Here is a 15,472-nt window from a genome sequence, read left to right as displayed (position 1 = left end):
GCTAAGATATAAACGCAGATGAGTCTTCTGGGAGTAGGTGGAGGAAGGCTGGAAAGATGCCTGTGATGTTGGGCTCAGAGTGGATGCCCATTTCTGCTCTATCAGTTACACCCAGACCCCTCCTGCCTGTCCTGCAGGCCGGTCCCGTAGAGGTGAGCACCAACCAGCCCATTTCTTTAATCTTTCACTTCCCTCTTTTGTCTTTCTATTTGCAAACTCCCGGTTTCTTCTGCCTCAGAGACCTCGGATAAGCTCTTGCTGTGCCCTCTCCACAGCTATCAGGTCTCAGCTGAAATGAGACTTCTTCAAAAAGGCTCTGGTGACCCCCCCAATCCTGCTGGACACCACCGTAGAGTGAGAGGCGGGCACTGGTGATCAGAGACCTGCAGGACTTCCAGGTGAACACGCCCACTTCCTGTGCTCCTCCAAGTGTGGCTCGTCTGACCACTCACATTACTTGAGGGGTGTCTTCAGAACAAAAAGTGCTGGCTCTCACTCCCAGAGACTGAATCTGCAAGTCTGGCACGGGGCCTAGGATCTGCATTTAATCAACATCCCCTCCCAGGCCGGGGCTTCCCAGACAGCGCAAGTTGGGCAAGAACCTGCCTGCCAGTGTAGGAGAGGCAAGAGTCTGGGGTTCAATCCCTGGGTCGGGAAGATCCCCAGGAGAAGGAAATGGCAACCCACTCCAGTATTCCTGCCTGGAGAATTCCATGAGGAGTCTGATGGGCTACAGTCCAGAGGGTCACAAAGAATCAGACACGACTGAGCGACAGAGCACCCTCTCAAGTTATTTTGACCCATGAAGCTAGAGAACCCCGGCTGTAGATTTCCCTGCACCTGGGTCAACCTCCAAGTGCCAGTTTTATCCCCTCCAGCTGTGGCCCCGCCCCCAGGCACAGCCAGTACCAGCGTGGCCCCACCCACCGCAGGCTGCCGCAGGACAGCAGCCCTGGCATCCCACACCAGAGCTGCCCACCAAGGGCCCCGCGTACCATGTCCACCTCGGAGATGCTGTCCAGGCTCTCCACCTGCACGTCCACGCCCACTGGGATGGCAGGGCCTGCAGAGGGGCAAAGACAGCTGGTTAAGTCGCGTTCCACTGGGTGGGTATACAGCTCCAGCTGCCTTCCATGGGGACCCCGAGTAGAGCAGCAGTGAGGTGGTGATTCAAATTCCATGAGAGTTTTCTTACTACCTCCTGATGTGTTGGGTGCCTAAGCTTTCTCCATGAAGGCTGGGACTGTGTCCACCTTAACTGTCTTTCCTGGGTCACATGTGTGTGTGCTAAGTCTCTTCAGTCGTGTCCGACTCTTTGTGACTCCATGGACTGCAGCTGGCCAGGCTTCTCTGCCTGTGGGACTCTCCAGGCGAGAATACTGGAGTGGGTTGCCATGCTCTCCTCCAGGGGATCTTCCTGATCCAGGGATGGAAACTGCATCTCTTAGGTCTCCTGCATTGGCAGGCAGATTCTTTACCACTAGCGCCACCTGGAAGGCCAGGGTGGGTGTTTAATCTATGCTTGTATGAGTGGATGAGCTGGATTATGTATGTTATGCTTCTGTGAAATGAGTTTTTTAGATTTTAATATTTATTTAAATTTAATCTTAATATTTTAAACTATTTAGTATCTTAAAAACCTCTTAAATGGGAAAAACCAAACACCTGTATCTGTCAGGCATATTAATGAATGGTGTTCCGCTCACAGGTAAAAGATGTCTTTGAAAGCATCAGGTAGCATCTGGACAGGGCCTTCTGAGAGGAAGGCATTGTCTGGAGGCCGGCCTGATGCCCCTGGGGCCTCTGGGCCCTGACCAGTGGTTGCAGGACTGGGGCATGCCAACCCACAATGGTCTGAGCTGGGAGAAACTTAGGGTGGTGGTGGGAGTTTGGGTCTCAGGGAATGAGGACTGGGAGGACCAGGGACTTTAGCTGAGGGCAGGGAAGGAGGATCAGAGATCCTAACAGGATCTGGTGGGTCAGGACATTGGATGGGCTCACCGATTTCCCCAAACCTCTCCTGGTAGGTTTGCTAATAGTTGCAATCTTACCATAAGAGATTTGGGGTTTTTGACTGAGCAGATAGAATGAGAGTATTTTAGTTATTACTGGTGGGATTTCATGGCTATTTTCTGTGCTCTTAAGTATGAGCACAAATGAACACATACACACCGCTTTTTTTGGGTCTGTCATACCACATGGCTTGTGGAATCCTAGTTTCCCAGCCAGGAATTGAACCCCGGCCCACAGCACTGAAAGCACTGAGTTCTAACCACTGGACTGCCAGGGAATTCCCACTTTTTATTTTTGCTTTTCCCCTCCCAGATTAATTGGGTCATAAGCTGACCTTTTTATTTTCCTGTGCTTTCAACTGATGGCTCAGGTCAGGGCCCATGAAAGATCACTGCTCTGACAGCCAGTCTTTTCTTATTCCAGGCTCCAGGTAGAGTGGAATGGCCAGTGTGAGGGAGAGGCCCCCTCCTCAGGGCTGACTGCTGGCCTTTCTCTCCTGAGGGAACTGCAGCATGAGGAAGGGTCTGCCAGCAGCCTGCCCGGGGTTCCCCCTCCCAGCACCTAGACCCCTGTACCGGGCCGTGTGCTCCCAGTATCACCGTGGGAAGCAGGGCTGTTTAATTCCTTGTCCTCTGGATCTCCTTTACCCCTGAGACATTAAAACAGCCCAGGGCCAGAGCTCTTCACCCTCCCTTGAGCCCTTATCCCCTTTCCCGTGTCCCCTTTCTATAGAGCACCACATAGCCTGTAATGCCCGGTCGTCCCAAAGCCAAAGGGCAGAAATAGTAGAGCCATCACCCTCTTTGGACCCACTTCCCTGTGCCCTGGTTTTCAGATAATGAGTACAGTGTTTGACCAGTGGCTGGACAATTTCCAGATAAAATACGTCCGTTTGCTTGGTGCCTGCTACTGTGTCTCTCTGTCCCCAGGGCCTGCCTTGCCCTCTGTAGCTCCAGTCGTTCTTTGGAGAGAAAGTTGATAAAGCCTGGGAGGGTGAATTCAAAGCTATGAGGTGTTGCCCATAAGGGAGGGCAGGGCAGGTGTCAAGGATCCTGGGCCGTTGGAAACTATCTGTGTATTCAGGAGGCTCCAGAGCTGTGTTCAGGGACTCGCACCCCCAAGCTTGAATGGGACCAACAACTCTGCCTCCCTTGGTCCCAGAGCAGTGAAGGTCATCTTGGCCATTGATCGGCCCAGCAGCCCAAGGCTAACACTCCATCCCCAAGTTCTCCTGAGTGCTCCATTTTGTCACCCTTCCCAACCTGATTTTTGAGAAAATCTTCCAAATTACTGGCCTTTCTCCTTCTTCTGTGAACAATTTTATGTTTTTAGTAGGACTAAGACCATCACTTCATGGGAAATAGATGGGGAAACAGTGGAAACAGTGTCAGACTTTATTTTGGGGGCTCCAAAATCACTGCAGGTGGTGACTGCAGCCATGAAACTAAAAAACGCTTACTCCTTGGAAGAAAAGTTATGACCAACCTAGATACCATATTCAAAAGCAGAGACATTACTTTGCCAACTAAGGTCCGTCCAGTCAAGGCTATGGTTCTTTCCTGTGGTCATGTATGGATGTGAGAGTTGGACTGTGAAGAAGGCTGAGCACAGAAGAATTGATGCTTTTGAACTGTGGTGTTGGAGAAGACTCTTGAGAGTCCCTTGGACTGCAAGGAGATCCAACCAGTCCATTCTGAAGGAGATCAGCCCTGGGATTTCTTTGGAAGGAATGATGCTGAAGCTGAAACTCCAGTACTTTGGCCACCTCATGCAAAGAGTTGACTCATTGGAAAAGACTCTGATGCTGGGAGGGATTGAGGGCAGGAGGAGAAGGGGACAACAGAGGACGAGATGGCTGGATGGCATCACTGACTCTATAGACATGAGTCTGAGTGAACTCTGGGAGTTGGTGATGGACAGAGAGGCCTGGTGTGCTGCGATTCATGGGGTCGCAAAGAGTCGGACATGACTGAGTGACTGAACTGAACTGAACTGAAGCCCTATAAGAGTTAGAAAGAAAATAGTCTAGTGAAGTCAACTAGGCATTCATGTCTTGGCTCCAGAACACTGATGTGGGTTTTTCAGGTTTAAGAAGATTGAAGATGCACATGCTGCAACTAAAATCTGGCACAGCCGAATAAATAAATATTTTTTAAAAATATTTAGGAATAGGTACATAGAAATAAATTTAACAAAATATCCGAATGTCTTCTATAAAGAAAGCTGTGAAGTACTGAGAGAAATGAAAGAAGACCTAAGTAAAGGAAAAATAATTTTCCTGATTTGGAAGATTCAATATTATAAAGATATTAATTGTGTGTTTGTGTGTTTACTTTGCCAACAAAGGTCCATCTAGTCAAGGCTATGGTTTTTCCAGTGGCCATGTATGGATGTGAGAGTTGGACTATAAAGAAAGCTGAGTGCCGAAGAATTGATGCTTTTGAACTGTGGTGTTGGAGAAGACTCTTGAGAGTCCCTTGGACTGCAAGGAGATCTAACCAGTCCATCCTAAAGGAAATCAGTCCTGAATATTCATTGGAAGGACTGATGCTGAAGCTGAAACTCCAATACTTTAGGCACCTGATGCAAAGAGCTGACTCATTTGAAATGAGTCCCTGAGGCTGGGAAAGATTGAGGGCAGGAGGAGAAGGGGACAACAGAGGATGAGATGGTTGGATGGCATCACCGACTCTATGGACATGAGTTTGGGTAGACTCCAGGAGTTGGTGATGGACAGGGAGGCCTGGCGTGCTGCGATTCATGGGGTCACGAAGAGTCAGACACGACTGAGCGACTGACCTGAACTGAACTGTGCGTGTTAGTTGCTCAGCTATGTCTGACTCTTTGAGATCCCGTGGACTGCAGCCCAGCAGGCTCCTCTGTCCATGGAATTTTCTAGGCAAGAATACTGGAGTGGGTTGCCATTCCCTTCTCTAGGGAATCTTCCCAACTCAGAGATAAAACCTGGATCTCCCACACTGCAGGCAGATTCTTTACTGTCTGAGCCACCAGGGAAGCCCAAAGATATTAATTACTCCATATTAAACTTTAGACTCAATGCAATTATAATCAAAATCCCATTTGGTTTTCTTGTGGAACTTGACAAAGAGATTATTAGGAAATTCAAAGTTCCAGTAACAGTTCTTCTTGAAGGAAAAAAGTGTGGGAGGATTTGTTCTACCAGATATCAGGATTTGCTAGAAAAATACGGTAATTCAGAAGTGAAGTACTAGGACTCTGGTGGTTAGGATTCTGGTCTTGCAATGCAGGGCCTTCAGGTTTGATCCCTGATGGGGGAACTAAGATCCCATGTGCCATGTGGTACGGTCAAAAATTTTTAAAAAGAAAAAGTGAAGTACCAGTATAAAAATGGACAAATGAATAAATGGAACAGAGTGGAGACTCCAGAAACACACACACACTTACAGACACTTGACTTTAGATACCACTGCAGATCATTGGCAGAGAAGGCAATGGCACCCCTCTGCAGTACTCTTGCCTGGAAAATCCCATGGATGGAGGAGCCTGGTGGGCTGCAGTCCATGGGTCACGAGGCGTCAGACACGACTGAGCAACTTCACTTTCACTTTCATGCATTGGAGAAGGCAATGACACCCCACTCCAGTACTCTTGCCTGGGAAATCCCATGGATGGAGGAGCCTGGTAGGCTACAGTCCATGAGGTCGCTAAGAGTCGGACACGACAGGGCGACTTCACTTTCACTTTTCACTTTCATGCACTGGAGAAGGAAATGGCAACCCACTCCAGTGTTCTTGCCTGGAGAATCCCAGGGATGGGGGACTCCGGTGGGCTGCCATCTATGGGGTCGCACAGAGTCGAACACGACTGAAGTGACTTAGCAGCAGCAGCAGATCATTGGAGAGGGAATAGTATTTTCAATAACTAATGCTGCTGCTGCTGCTGCTAAGTCGCTTCAGTCGTGTCCGACTCTGCGACCCCATAGACGGCAGCCCACCAGGCTCCCCCGTCCCTGGGATTCTCCAGGCAAGAACACTGGAGTGGGTAACTAATGCTGAGACAACATATATATGAAAATCGTGCAATGTGCAGAACAACTCCAAGAGGACTGTGGATTCAAAGAAAAGAGGCAAAACCACAAATAGCAGGATAGCAATGATCTTCTTTATCCAGACATAAAAAGCACTACCCTTAAGAAAACTCATGGCAAAACGAATCCTTTGGTGTTAGAAGATAGGACAATGGTTGGCTACGGTGGAGAGGAGGAGACTTCTGGAGTTCTGGAAATTCTGTTTCTTGGTCAAGGTGCTGGTTGCAAGAATGTGTTCACTTTTTGATAATTTACTAAGCTGAACAGTTATGATTTGTGTACTTTTCTGTATACATGTTGTAGGTCAATGAAAAATTCTGATCAAAAAAATCAAGAACCCTTATTTATTAAAGACACCATGGAGAAAGTAAAAATAAGCTACTGAGTGGAAGATATTCACAGTACATGTGACTGGCAAAGGGCTCATATATAGAATATAAAAATAACTCCTAAGAGTTCATTAAGAAAAAATCATATAATCCGGTACAAAAAGGCGCAAGAGATTTGAATAGGCATTTAACAAAAGAACAACCAATAGACATGAGAAAGTACACAGTTGCGTTAATATTTCCCTTAGAACCACAGTGAAATAATGAGACTGTCACCCAACAGATCAGGTTCATATGAAAGAGCAACTACACTAAGTGTTGATAAGGATATAGAGCAACAGGAGGAACCTCCTACATTGCCAGTGGTGGGTGCAAATTGGTACAATCACCTTAGAAGACATTATCCAGCAAAATGGAAGCTATGTAAACCTCATGACCTATCTACAGAATAGGAAAAATACATTATGGTATATTCTTAGAATGGAATGTTATATTTACATTCAACAACATGGATGAATACACTTTATGAAAATTTCATCAATGCAGATTGCATGGCTTGACTTTCTCCTCCATGGCCCTTCCCGTTCCTTGAGAGCTTCTTAGAAAGTCTGAGTTAATTTGAAGACTGAGTTAAGTTGAAACTCTTTCTCATGTTGGTGAATATAATCAAGCATTTTGGTTTGAAAACAGACCTGACTTTTTTCATGGTGAGCACTGCCCCTGTACAGCAGTGCCATATGGCAGGCATTAACCATCCACCTGGGGTGGGGGAGTGGAGGCTGGACTAGATCAAGGCTCTCCCTTCCACAAACCAGCGTCAGCATCACCAGGCACTTAGCGATGCAATTCTTGGGTCCCACCCTGAGTCTCCTGCCCCAGAGACACCACAAGTCCTGGAATGATGCTGATCCATAGTCACGTTTGAGGACACTGGACAACTGACCTTTAATGAAACTCCAGGAGTGAGGTTTTATAGTATCCCATGTCCTGGTCACCATTTTCCTCTTGTTTTCAACTCTTCCACTGTGCTGTTTCCACCAGCTGTCTCCACTTCCTGCTCAACCATGCCTTCCTTCCCCCATCGCACTTGCTGAGCTGAGGAGTCTTTTTTCCTAAGCCTTGCTTGGCTCCCTGACCTCTCTCCCATGATCACTCTCCTTAGTAGAAACCCCCTTCCTTTTCCATCTCTGTGACACAGCTCTTGCCTGGCCCCTTCTCTTCTCTGCAGACACTCAGTCCCTCCCACAGCCAACTCTCCTCTTAAAGATGATGACTCTTGGTACTTTCCTGGCATCCAGTGGTTAAGAATCCATCTTCCAATGCAGAGGATATAGGTTCCATCCCTGGTCAGGGAACTAAGATCCCATATGCCACAGTGCAACTAGACCCATAACCTCTGGAGCACAAGCACTACAACCAGAGAGCCCACGTGCCACAGTAATGACCCAGCGTAGCCAAGATTAAAAAAATAAAAACTGATGACTCTTTGTCCATCCTGGTTCCGATCTCTGACCAAACTCTGACACTTTCGTTGTTAAAGTCTGGAAGGAGTCTCCACTGGATATCAAACCAAGTTCTTAAATTTAACACCCTTCAGGTGCATAGTGACTTCATCGGTCACCGGGCGCAGGTGAGGTCAGGGAGCAGAGGAGTGAGAATGCCCAGAGGGGATTGTAGAAAAAAGGCTTTCTGAGGAAGAGGCTAGGAAAAGAAGGTTAATTTTAGGGGAAGGATGAAACTGAGTCCCCCTGCTGAATTTATGATTACCCTCTCTATCCAAAACTTTGTTCCCTTTCTTGTCCCGCCTTTGTTCCCTTCAGTACAGAAGAATGTCAAAGAGAAGTAAAAACTGAAGCTGAACAGGATCTTCTTGGGTATAATAGCCCCACTATGTGCCCAGTTTCTATTTTTGTAGAAAAAGACTTTATTCTCCGAGGGCTTCTTAGAGTTCTAAAGAGGAGACTCAAGAAATTACCAATTAGGGAAATGAAAGAATTCAGAAATGAAGGAAAAGAAGTTAAGCAAGAAAAGTAATGATAGTTTAAACAATAGTTCATCAATAAACCAGAGCCCTGGGACTTCCCTGGTGGTCCAGCGGTTAGGCCCCAGCGTTTTAATTGTTAGGACCTGGGTCTGACCCCTGGTCAGGAAACTGGGTGTCCTTGAGCTGTGCAGCACAGCCAAAATAAAGATAAATATCTTTATTTATATATTTAAATATCTGTGTGGATCACAACAAACTGTGGAAAATTCTTAAAGAGATGGGAATACCAGAATACCTTACCTGCATACTGAGAAATCTATATGCAGGTCAAGAAGCAACACTTAGAACCAGACATGGAACAACAGACTGGTTCCAAATCAGGAAAGGAGTACATCAAGGCTGTATATTGTCACCCTGCTTATTTAACTTCTATGCAGAGTACATCATGCAAAATGCTGGGCTGGATGAAGCACAAGCTGGAATCAAGACTGCTGGGAGAAATATCAATAACCTGAGATATGCAGATGATACCACCCTTATGGCAGAAAGCAAAGAACTAAAGGGCCTCTTGAGAAAGTGAAAGAGGAGAGCAAAAAAGTTGGCTTAAAACTCAACATTCAGAAAACTAAGATCATGGCATCTGGTCCCATCACTTCATGGCAAATAGATGGAGAAACAGTGGAAACAGTGGCAGACTTTCTCTTTTTGGGCTCCAAAATCACTGCAGATTGTGACTGCAACCATGAAATTAAAAGACGCATGATATTTTTGAACTGTGATGTTGGAGAAGACTCTTGAGAGTCCCTTGGACTGCAAGGAGATCCAACCAGTCTATCCTAAAGGAAATCAGTCCTGACTATTCATTGGAAGGAGTGATGCTGAAGCTGAAACTACAATACTTTGGTCACCTGATGCGAAGAACTGACTCATTTGAAAAGACTCTGATACTGTCAAAGATTGCGGGCAGGAAGAAAAAGGGATGACAGAGGATGAGATGGTTGTATGGCATCACCGACTCAATGGACTTGAGTTTGAGCAAGCTCCGAGGGTTGGTGATGCACAGGGAGGCCTGGCGTGCTGCAGTCCATGGATCACAAAGAGTCGGACATGACTGAGCAATTGAACTGAACTGATCTTTTAAAAAAAAGAGAGTCCTAGTTCCTCTTCACAGGATATATATAATTATCTGACCCATATGTTTGAGTTGTTCTACAGACACTAAGGCCTCCACCCAAGTGGAGGAGGTGACTACATGCAGACTGGTTGGAACCAGAAGGCTGACTTTAAGATTGCCAAAGCATTTTCATGTTACCTCACTAACTACCAAACAGAAGAAAGTTCCACAAGCTGCAACCCTTACTCCAAATGCCTGCCTTTAAACACCCTTCCAAAGCAAGTGGGGAAGGCAGGTCTTTGGAGCACAAGCTGCCTTTCACAACAACCAGCATCAGTAAACTAGCTTCACTGTGAGTGGACTCAAGTTCAGTTTGGTAACAGGAACGGGGTGTGGGTGTAAGCCAGGGTTTGTGCTCCAGAAGGTGAGGGCCAAGGACACTGCCAAGGAGTCAGAGGGGTCTCCTCTGAGGGAAGAAGGATGCTGAAGCCCCAGAAGGCCGACTTCTTGCCCAGCTTTGGCTCTCCAACCTGCTCACCATAACAGTGAAGCATAGACCACACCACCCTGTGGGGAAGTGACCGGGGAGGTCCAAGAAGCGTTCAGGGGAAGAGGCCACAGCTCCAAAAAGAGGCAGACCCTTGCTTTGAGCTGGCTCCATGGGCCTCAACTCGACCAGCTGAGTGACATTTGGGGGCCTTGGTGGCCAGAGTCCTGTGGCTTGGAAATCCAGGACTTGAACCCCTCCTAGGAAGAAGGCCACAGAGTAAAGCATTCAAGAGGGTCTCCATTCACAGTCTGGGTGCCCCACACAGAGGGCTCCTTAAATAGGGGTGGAGCAAGAGTATACCAGATGAAGATCATGTGTCTGAATTACCCTGGAAAGTCCCTAGGAAGGCATCACATTGGAGACACTCCACCTGGAGATATAACTAGGAAGTAACCTTGCGAAGTGACAGCAGCTGGGATATTATGATATATTAAGAAATATTTATTTGGTTTTCAGCCCCAGTTCCTGGCACAGAGCTCCTGAAACTCTTGTAGCTTCCTAAGTGATAGGGGTAAAAGGGGTGTTCTTTTGTTGTTCATAACAAACCACACCTGAGTTTCAGCTAGAGCGGTGACTCTCGGTTAGCTCTCAGTTTCAGGATGGGGGCTGGTTATTAAGGAAACAACCAGGTGATTAGATGGTTGGAACTTTCAGCCCAATCCCCCAACTTGTGGGGAAGGGAGGGCCTGGAGCTTGAGTTAACCAGCAGTGGGCAATAAGAACATCAATCATGTCTACACACAATGGAACCTCCATAAAACCCCTAAACAGTCAGGTTCAGTGAGATTCCTGGTGAACACTTCAGGGAAGATGGTGCACCCCAACTGCACGGGACAGAGGCTCCTGAGCTCAGGACCCTTCCAGTTCTCACCCTATGCCCTGCCTCATCCTCTGTCCCTCTGTATCTTTTATAACGATCTTTATAATAAACTGGAGACAGTAAATAATGTGTTCCTTGACTCTACAAGCGATTCTGGCAAATTAGCAGGGGGTTGTGGGAACTCCAGTTTTGCGGCCACGTCGGAGAGAAGTATAGATAACTGGGGACCGAGTTCTTCTGATTGATGTCTGAAGTGGGTCTGATGATTGATACCTGTGGGACAGAGCCCTTAACCTGTGGAGTCTGTGCTAACCCTTGTTGTTGTCATTGTTGTTTAGTCATTCAGTTGTATCTGACTCTTTTGCAACCCCATGGACTGCAGCCCACAAGGCTCCACTGTCCATGAAATTTCCCAAGCAAGAATACTGGATGGGTTGCCATGCCCTTCTCCAGGGGATCTTCCCAAGCCAGGAAGTGAACTTGCTTCTCCTGCAAGTCTCCTGCATGGCAGGGAGCTTCTTTACCTCTTGAGCCACCAAGGAAGCCCTAGGTAGTGTTAGAACCAAATTAAATTGTAGGACATGCAACTGGTATCCACAGACAATAGAAGAATTGTTTGGAGCAGAAAACCCACACATTAGACTGAGAAGTTCCATGAGTAGGACAGATCATAGTAGCAGTAATAGTAGCAGTATGAGCACTTGTCCTGGGAAAGGCCCTAACGGATTGTTTGCTGTGTGTCCAGGAGGCTGGGCCGCATGCTCCCCGGGGCAGGAGCCATGTCTCTATTGCATGTCAGCATCCAGCGCCTGGTGCATGGCCCACGCCACACTGTCCCCCGTCCCCATGCACATGCTCTCTGCTGCACCAGCCCTTGCTGAGTGCTTCCTGTAGGACACCTGGGTTTCAACCTCACAACAACCTGTTGAGGCAGTTACTGGAATTACCTCCATCCTATAGGCAAGAAGCTGAGGACTAGAGATGAAAGTCTGGGAATGGAAGTCCTAGCCAGTGGAGGCACAACCAGAAAGAAGTTGTACCAGAACCCCCTCTTTAATGAATGCATCTCGCTGACAGGAGCATTCTCAATCAATAAAAACAGTTAATGTTTCTTGAGCACTTTTTATGTGTCATGCACTTTGCTGAAAACTCCACACATAATCTTCACCGAGGTTGCTCTAAGGATTCAAGAATTTGCCTTAGCCACACAGCTATTAAGAGGCAGAGCTGGGGTCTGGACTAAGCAAGGCAGGGTGGTCCCAGTATAATGGTTTTACAAGATGTCTGTAAATCCTTCAACACTCCTCCTAACAAAAGTCTAATTCCTCTCCCCTTTGAATCTGATTGGACCTCTGTGGTCAATTCAAAGACTAGAATGCACCAGAACTACCAACACTGTGAAACTTCCAGTTTCTGCTGGTTTCTCTTATGCTGTCAGGTGGCCAAATTAGAGGCCAGAGAGAGAGGGAATGATGAGAATGATGCCTTGATGCCCAAGGAGTTCCAGCTGTCCCAGGCCTCTCTCTCTCTAAAGTCGCTCAGTTGTGCCCGACTCTTTGCGACCCCATGGACAGTAGCCTGCACCAAGCTCCTCCATCCATGAGATTCTCAAGGCAAGAGTACTGGAGTGGGTTGCCATTTCCTTCTCCAGGGAATCTTCCCAACCCAGGGATAGAACCTAGGTCTCTCACATTGCAGACAGACGCCTTACCGTCTGAGCCACCAGGGAAGTCCTGTCCCAGGCCTAGCTTTGACATCTTTCCACCCTGGGCACCAGACATGAGAAGGAAGACACTTTTGAGATGACCCTGCAGAGGAGCAAAACTTGCCAGCCCACAATGTCTCTTTGGCATATGCATTATTTTGAGCTGAAAACAATCGAAGCCGGAAAGACTCAGGAAGAAATTTTGACTTTCCACCTAACTGCCTTGGCTTTCCTGGTGGCTCAGATGGTAAAGAATCCACCTGTAATGGAGGAGACTCAGATTTGATCCCTGGGTTGGGAAAATCCCCTGGAGAAGGAACTGGTTACCCACTTCAGCATCCTTGCCTGGAGAATTCCATGGACAGAGGAGCCTGGCAGGTTACAGCGCGTGGGGTTGCAAAGAGCTGGACATGACTGAGTGACTAACACACACACACACACACACACACACACACACACACACAAACTGCCTTATATAATTTACACAGAGGGCCTGTTCCCACAATAGAGTTTACTAAACTTGTTTGACTTTCTCTGGTGAATCAATCTCACGTCAACTTAATTCTTAGACCAGCCAGAAGAACCTAGAAGGGTAGAAGAGACTTTCCTCCTGGACAGTGCCACCCGCTGCCACCATCTGACTGCATTCCCTTGAGAACTGACCCACTGAACACAACCTGATTTGTGAGCAGAATAGCCTATGACCTAAAGGTCACAGGCAGGGTAGCTGGTTACATAGGAGTGAATAGCCAGACACCTGAATTCTACAGCCCATGTTCTTAACCACAACGCTGTGAAAAAATTAATTAATCAATAAGTGAGTGAAAGAATGAGTCTGTGTGATGATTTCAAAGAAGAAAAAGTCTTATTGAAACAGGAGGGAAGAAGGCAGGGCACAATCTTTAAAAGAACGACATAACTGTTGAAGACCCGACAAAAATTGGTTAGAACCAACTAGGTCCAACGTGGCAGAAGATTTGACTTCTAGTGGGCCTTGAGCTGCACCATATACTCACTGTAATACATTAGCTAAATGACACTCCCACCAGCGCTATGATAGTTCCAAGGCGGACCATAAAAGGCCAAAAAGTGGGTGGTGGCCCAATTCCTGGAAATTCCCACACCTTTCCCAAAACAGTTGGAATAATCCTGTCCTCCCACTCATTAGCCTATGAAATTACCCTGCCCATAAAATCTACTCACCCCATATTTTGGGGACTGTCACCTTCTGAGATGGCCTATGCTCTGTGAACTGTGTTCCTGCCATTACCACTGTCTCCTTTCGAGATGGATCATATTCTGCATGTGTCTCTAAACAAATCCACTTCTTACCCATCACTTTGTCTCTCACTGAATTCTTTCTGCAACGAGATATTGAGGACCTGAGATTCAGTCAGCCTTGAGAACAGGGGTGTGATTTCAATTTAAAGACAGTGGGTTCAGGTCCCAATCTGAGTTGGGCAGTTTCAATACAGTTCCAAATAGCCAAGAGATGTTTCATGTTAGAGGAAAGGCATCAACCTGGGGCTCTGGGCAGGGATGGGCCGTCGGATGAAGCAGGATGGCCCGGGGGCCGCCGTGGACGGATGCTCTTAGCAGACTCTGCAGGGATGTGAGGAACAGAGAGCCTTCTAAGACAGGAGAGGTGAGAGGTGAGGTCGTTCGTGAGGTAGCTCACTTCCACCAGGGGAGGTGAGCCGGGGAGGCAGTTGGCCAGACCCTGGAAGTTCTTGGGACTCAGAGGGGAGAGGCAGGGGCTATACTTCATCCCGTAGAAGATGGCACTCCCTGAAGTTTCCGAGGGAGCAGCGCCAGGAACGGATGTTTCCAGGAGGTGAATTTGGTGACAAGGGGTAGTGTGAGGACCTTGGTGTGGGTGTCACCAGGGCGTCCAGCCTTCTTATCATTATCATCCACTAAAGAGAAAATTTAATTGATTTCAGTTTATGAATTCATTTACACTTAAATGCCAAAGAATAAGATTTTTTCAGGGAGGTGGAGCTTTGGAGGGCCACAACCATTGTAACGTCTAAGATTTTTCCACTCTGCAACAAGGGGCTGAGAAACGTGGTGTGAGGGGGTGGAGTGGGGAGGGATGGGCAGATCTGAGAGACACTGTAATAATGCATGATTCAACTTGATTGATCAGGAGGGGGAAAAAGGGCAGGAGGGAGGGGAACAAAATCAGCAAGGGCCCCAGAGCCCACTGCCTGAATAGCTGGAGAAAGAGCTACAGAACATTGGCAGGTTCACTAAATGAAGGCCAGAAGCATGAGATTTGCAATTATCTCAAGGAAGCGTGGGAACCAATGTCTGCTACATTCAGCCCTTTGTTGTTTGGGTATAGCACAGGAAAGAGTTCTCCTGTGCTCTAGAAATGATATGGAGGAAGTGGGTTGTACTACAGGCCCAGCCATTGCCCCGACCTACCCCTGATCACAGGCTGGGCCCCCTGACCCCTTCTTTCCAGACTCACTCAATCTCAGCCTGCCCAGACACGGCCCCTCCAGATCAAGACTCCACCCTACTCCGTGTGGGCAGCTGACCACTAAGGGCAGCATCCACATGTACAAAACCACCCCCTAGGCAGGAGCATTATCAGAGATCCAGATGCCACATGCTTGAATACCTAAAGGTTACAAGTCAAGCTAAGAAACTGCTAAATGCTATATATCCTGTCCTACTGCTTTGACCAATACACCTTCATGTCAACCCAGAAGGCCAACCTCAACCTTGGACCCAGGCTTCTGGAAGCTCTGGCTGGCCCAAGATGGGGCAGGGAGAATGGCCCAGCTCTGAACGGCCCTATTTCCACCCACAGCAGCACCTGGCACATGCCTATGGACACCCAGGTGCACCGTCTACACACACACACACACACACACACA

The 15,472-nt window shown here is 47.6% G+C and overlaps 1 protein-coding gene across 1 annotated transcript in view; it reads right to left on the bottom strand.

Annotated features, from left to right (window-relative positions):
* GABRR2 (gamma-aminobutyric acid type A receptor subunit rho2) overlaps positions 1-15,472 on the bottom strand; it is a 40,307-nt gene that overhangs the window by 10,446 nt on the left and 14,389 nt on the right. Inside the window, exon 3 of the mRNA XM_052645815.1 lies at positions 996-1,063. Coding sequence (XP_052501775.1) covers positions 996-1,063 — 68 coding nt within the window. The remainder of the gene's footprint in view (positions 1-995; positions 1,064-15,472) is intronic.

This window comes from Budorcas taxicolor, chromosome 9 (assembly GCF_023091745.1).
Source record: "Budorcas taxicolor isolate Tak-1 chromosome 9, Takin1.1, whole genome shotgun sequence".
NCBI lineage: Eukaryota > Metazoa > Chordata > Mammalia > Artiodactyla > Bovidae > Budorcas > Budorcas taxicolor.
This window is presented reverse-complemented; position numbering and strand designations above follow the sequence as displayed.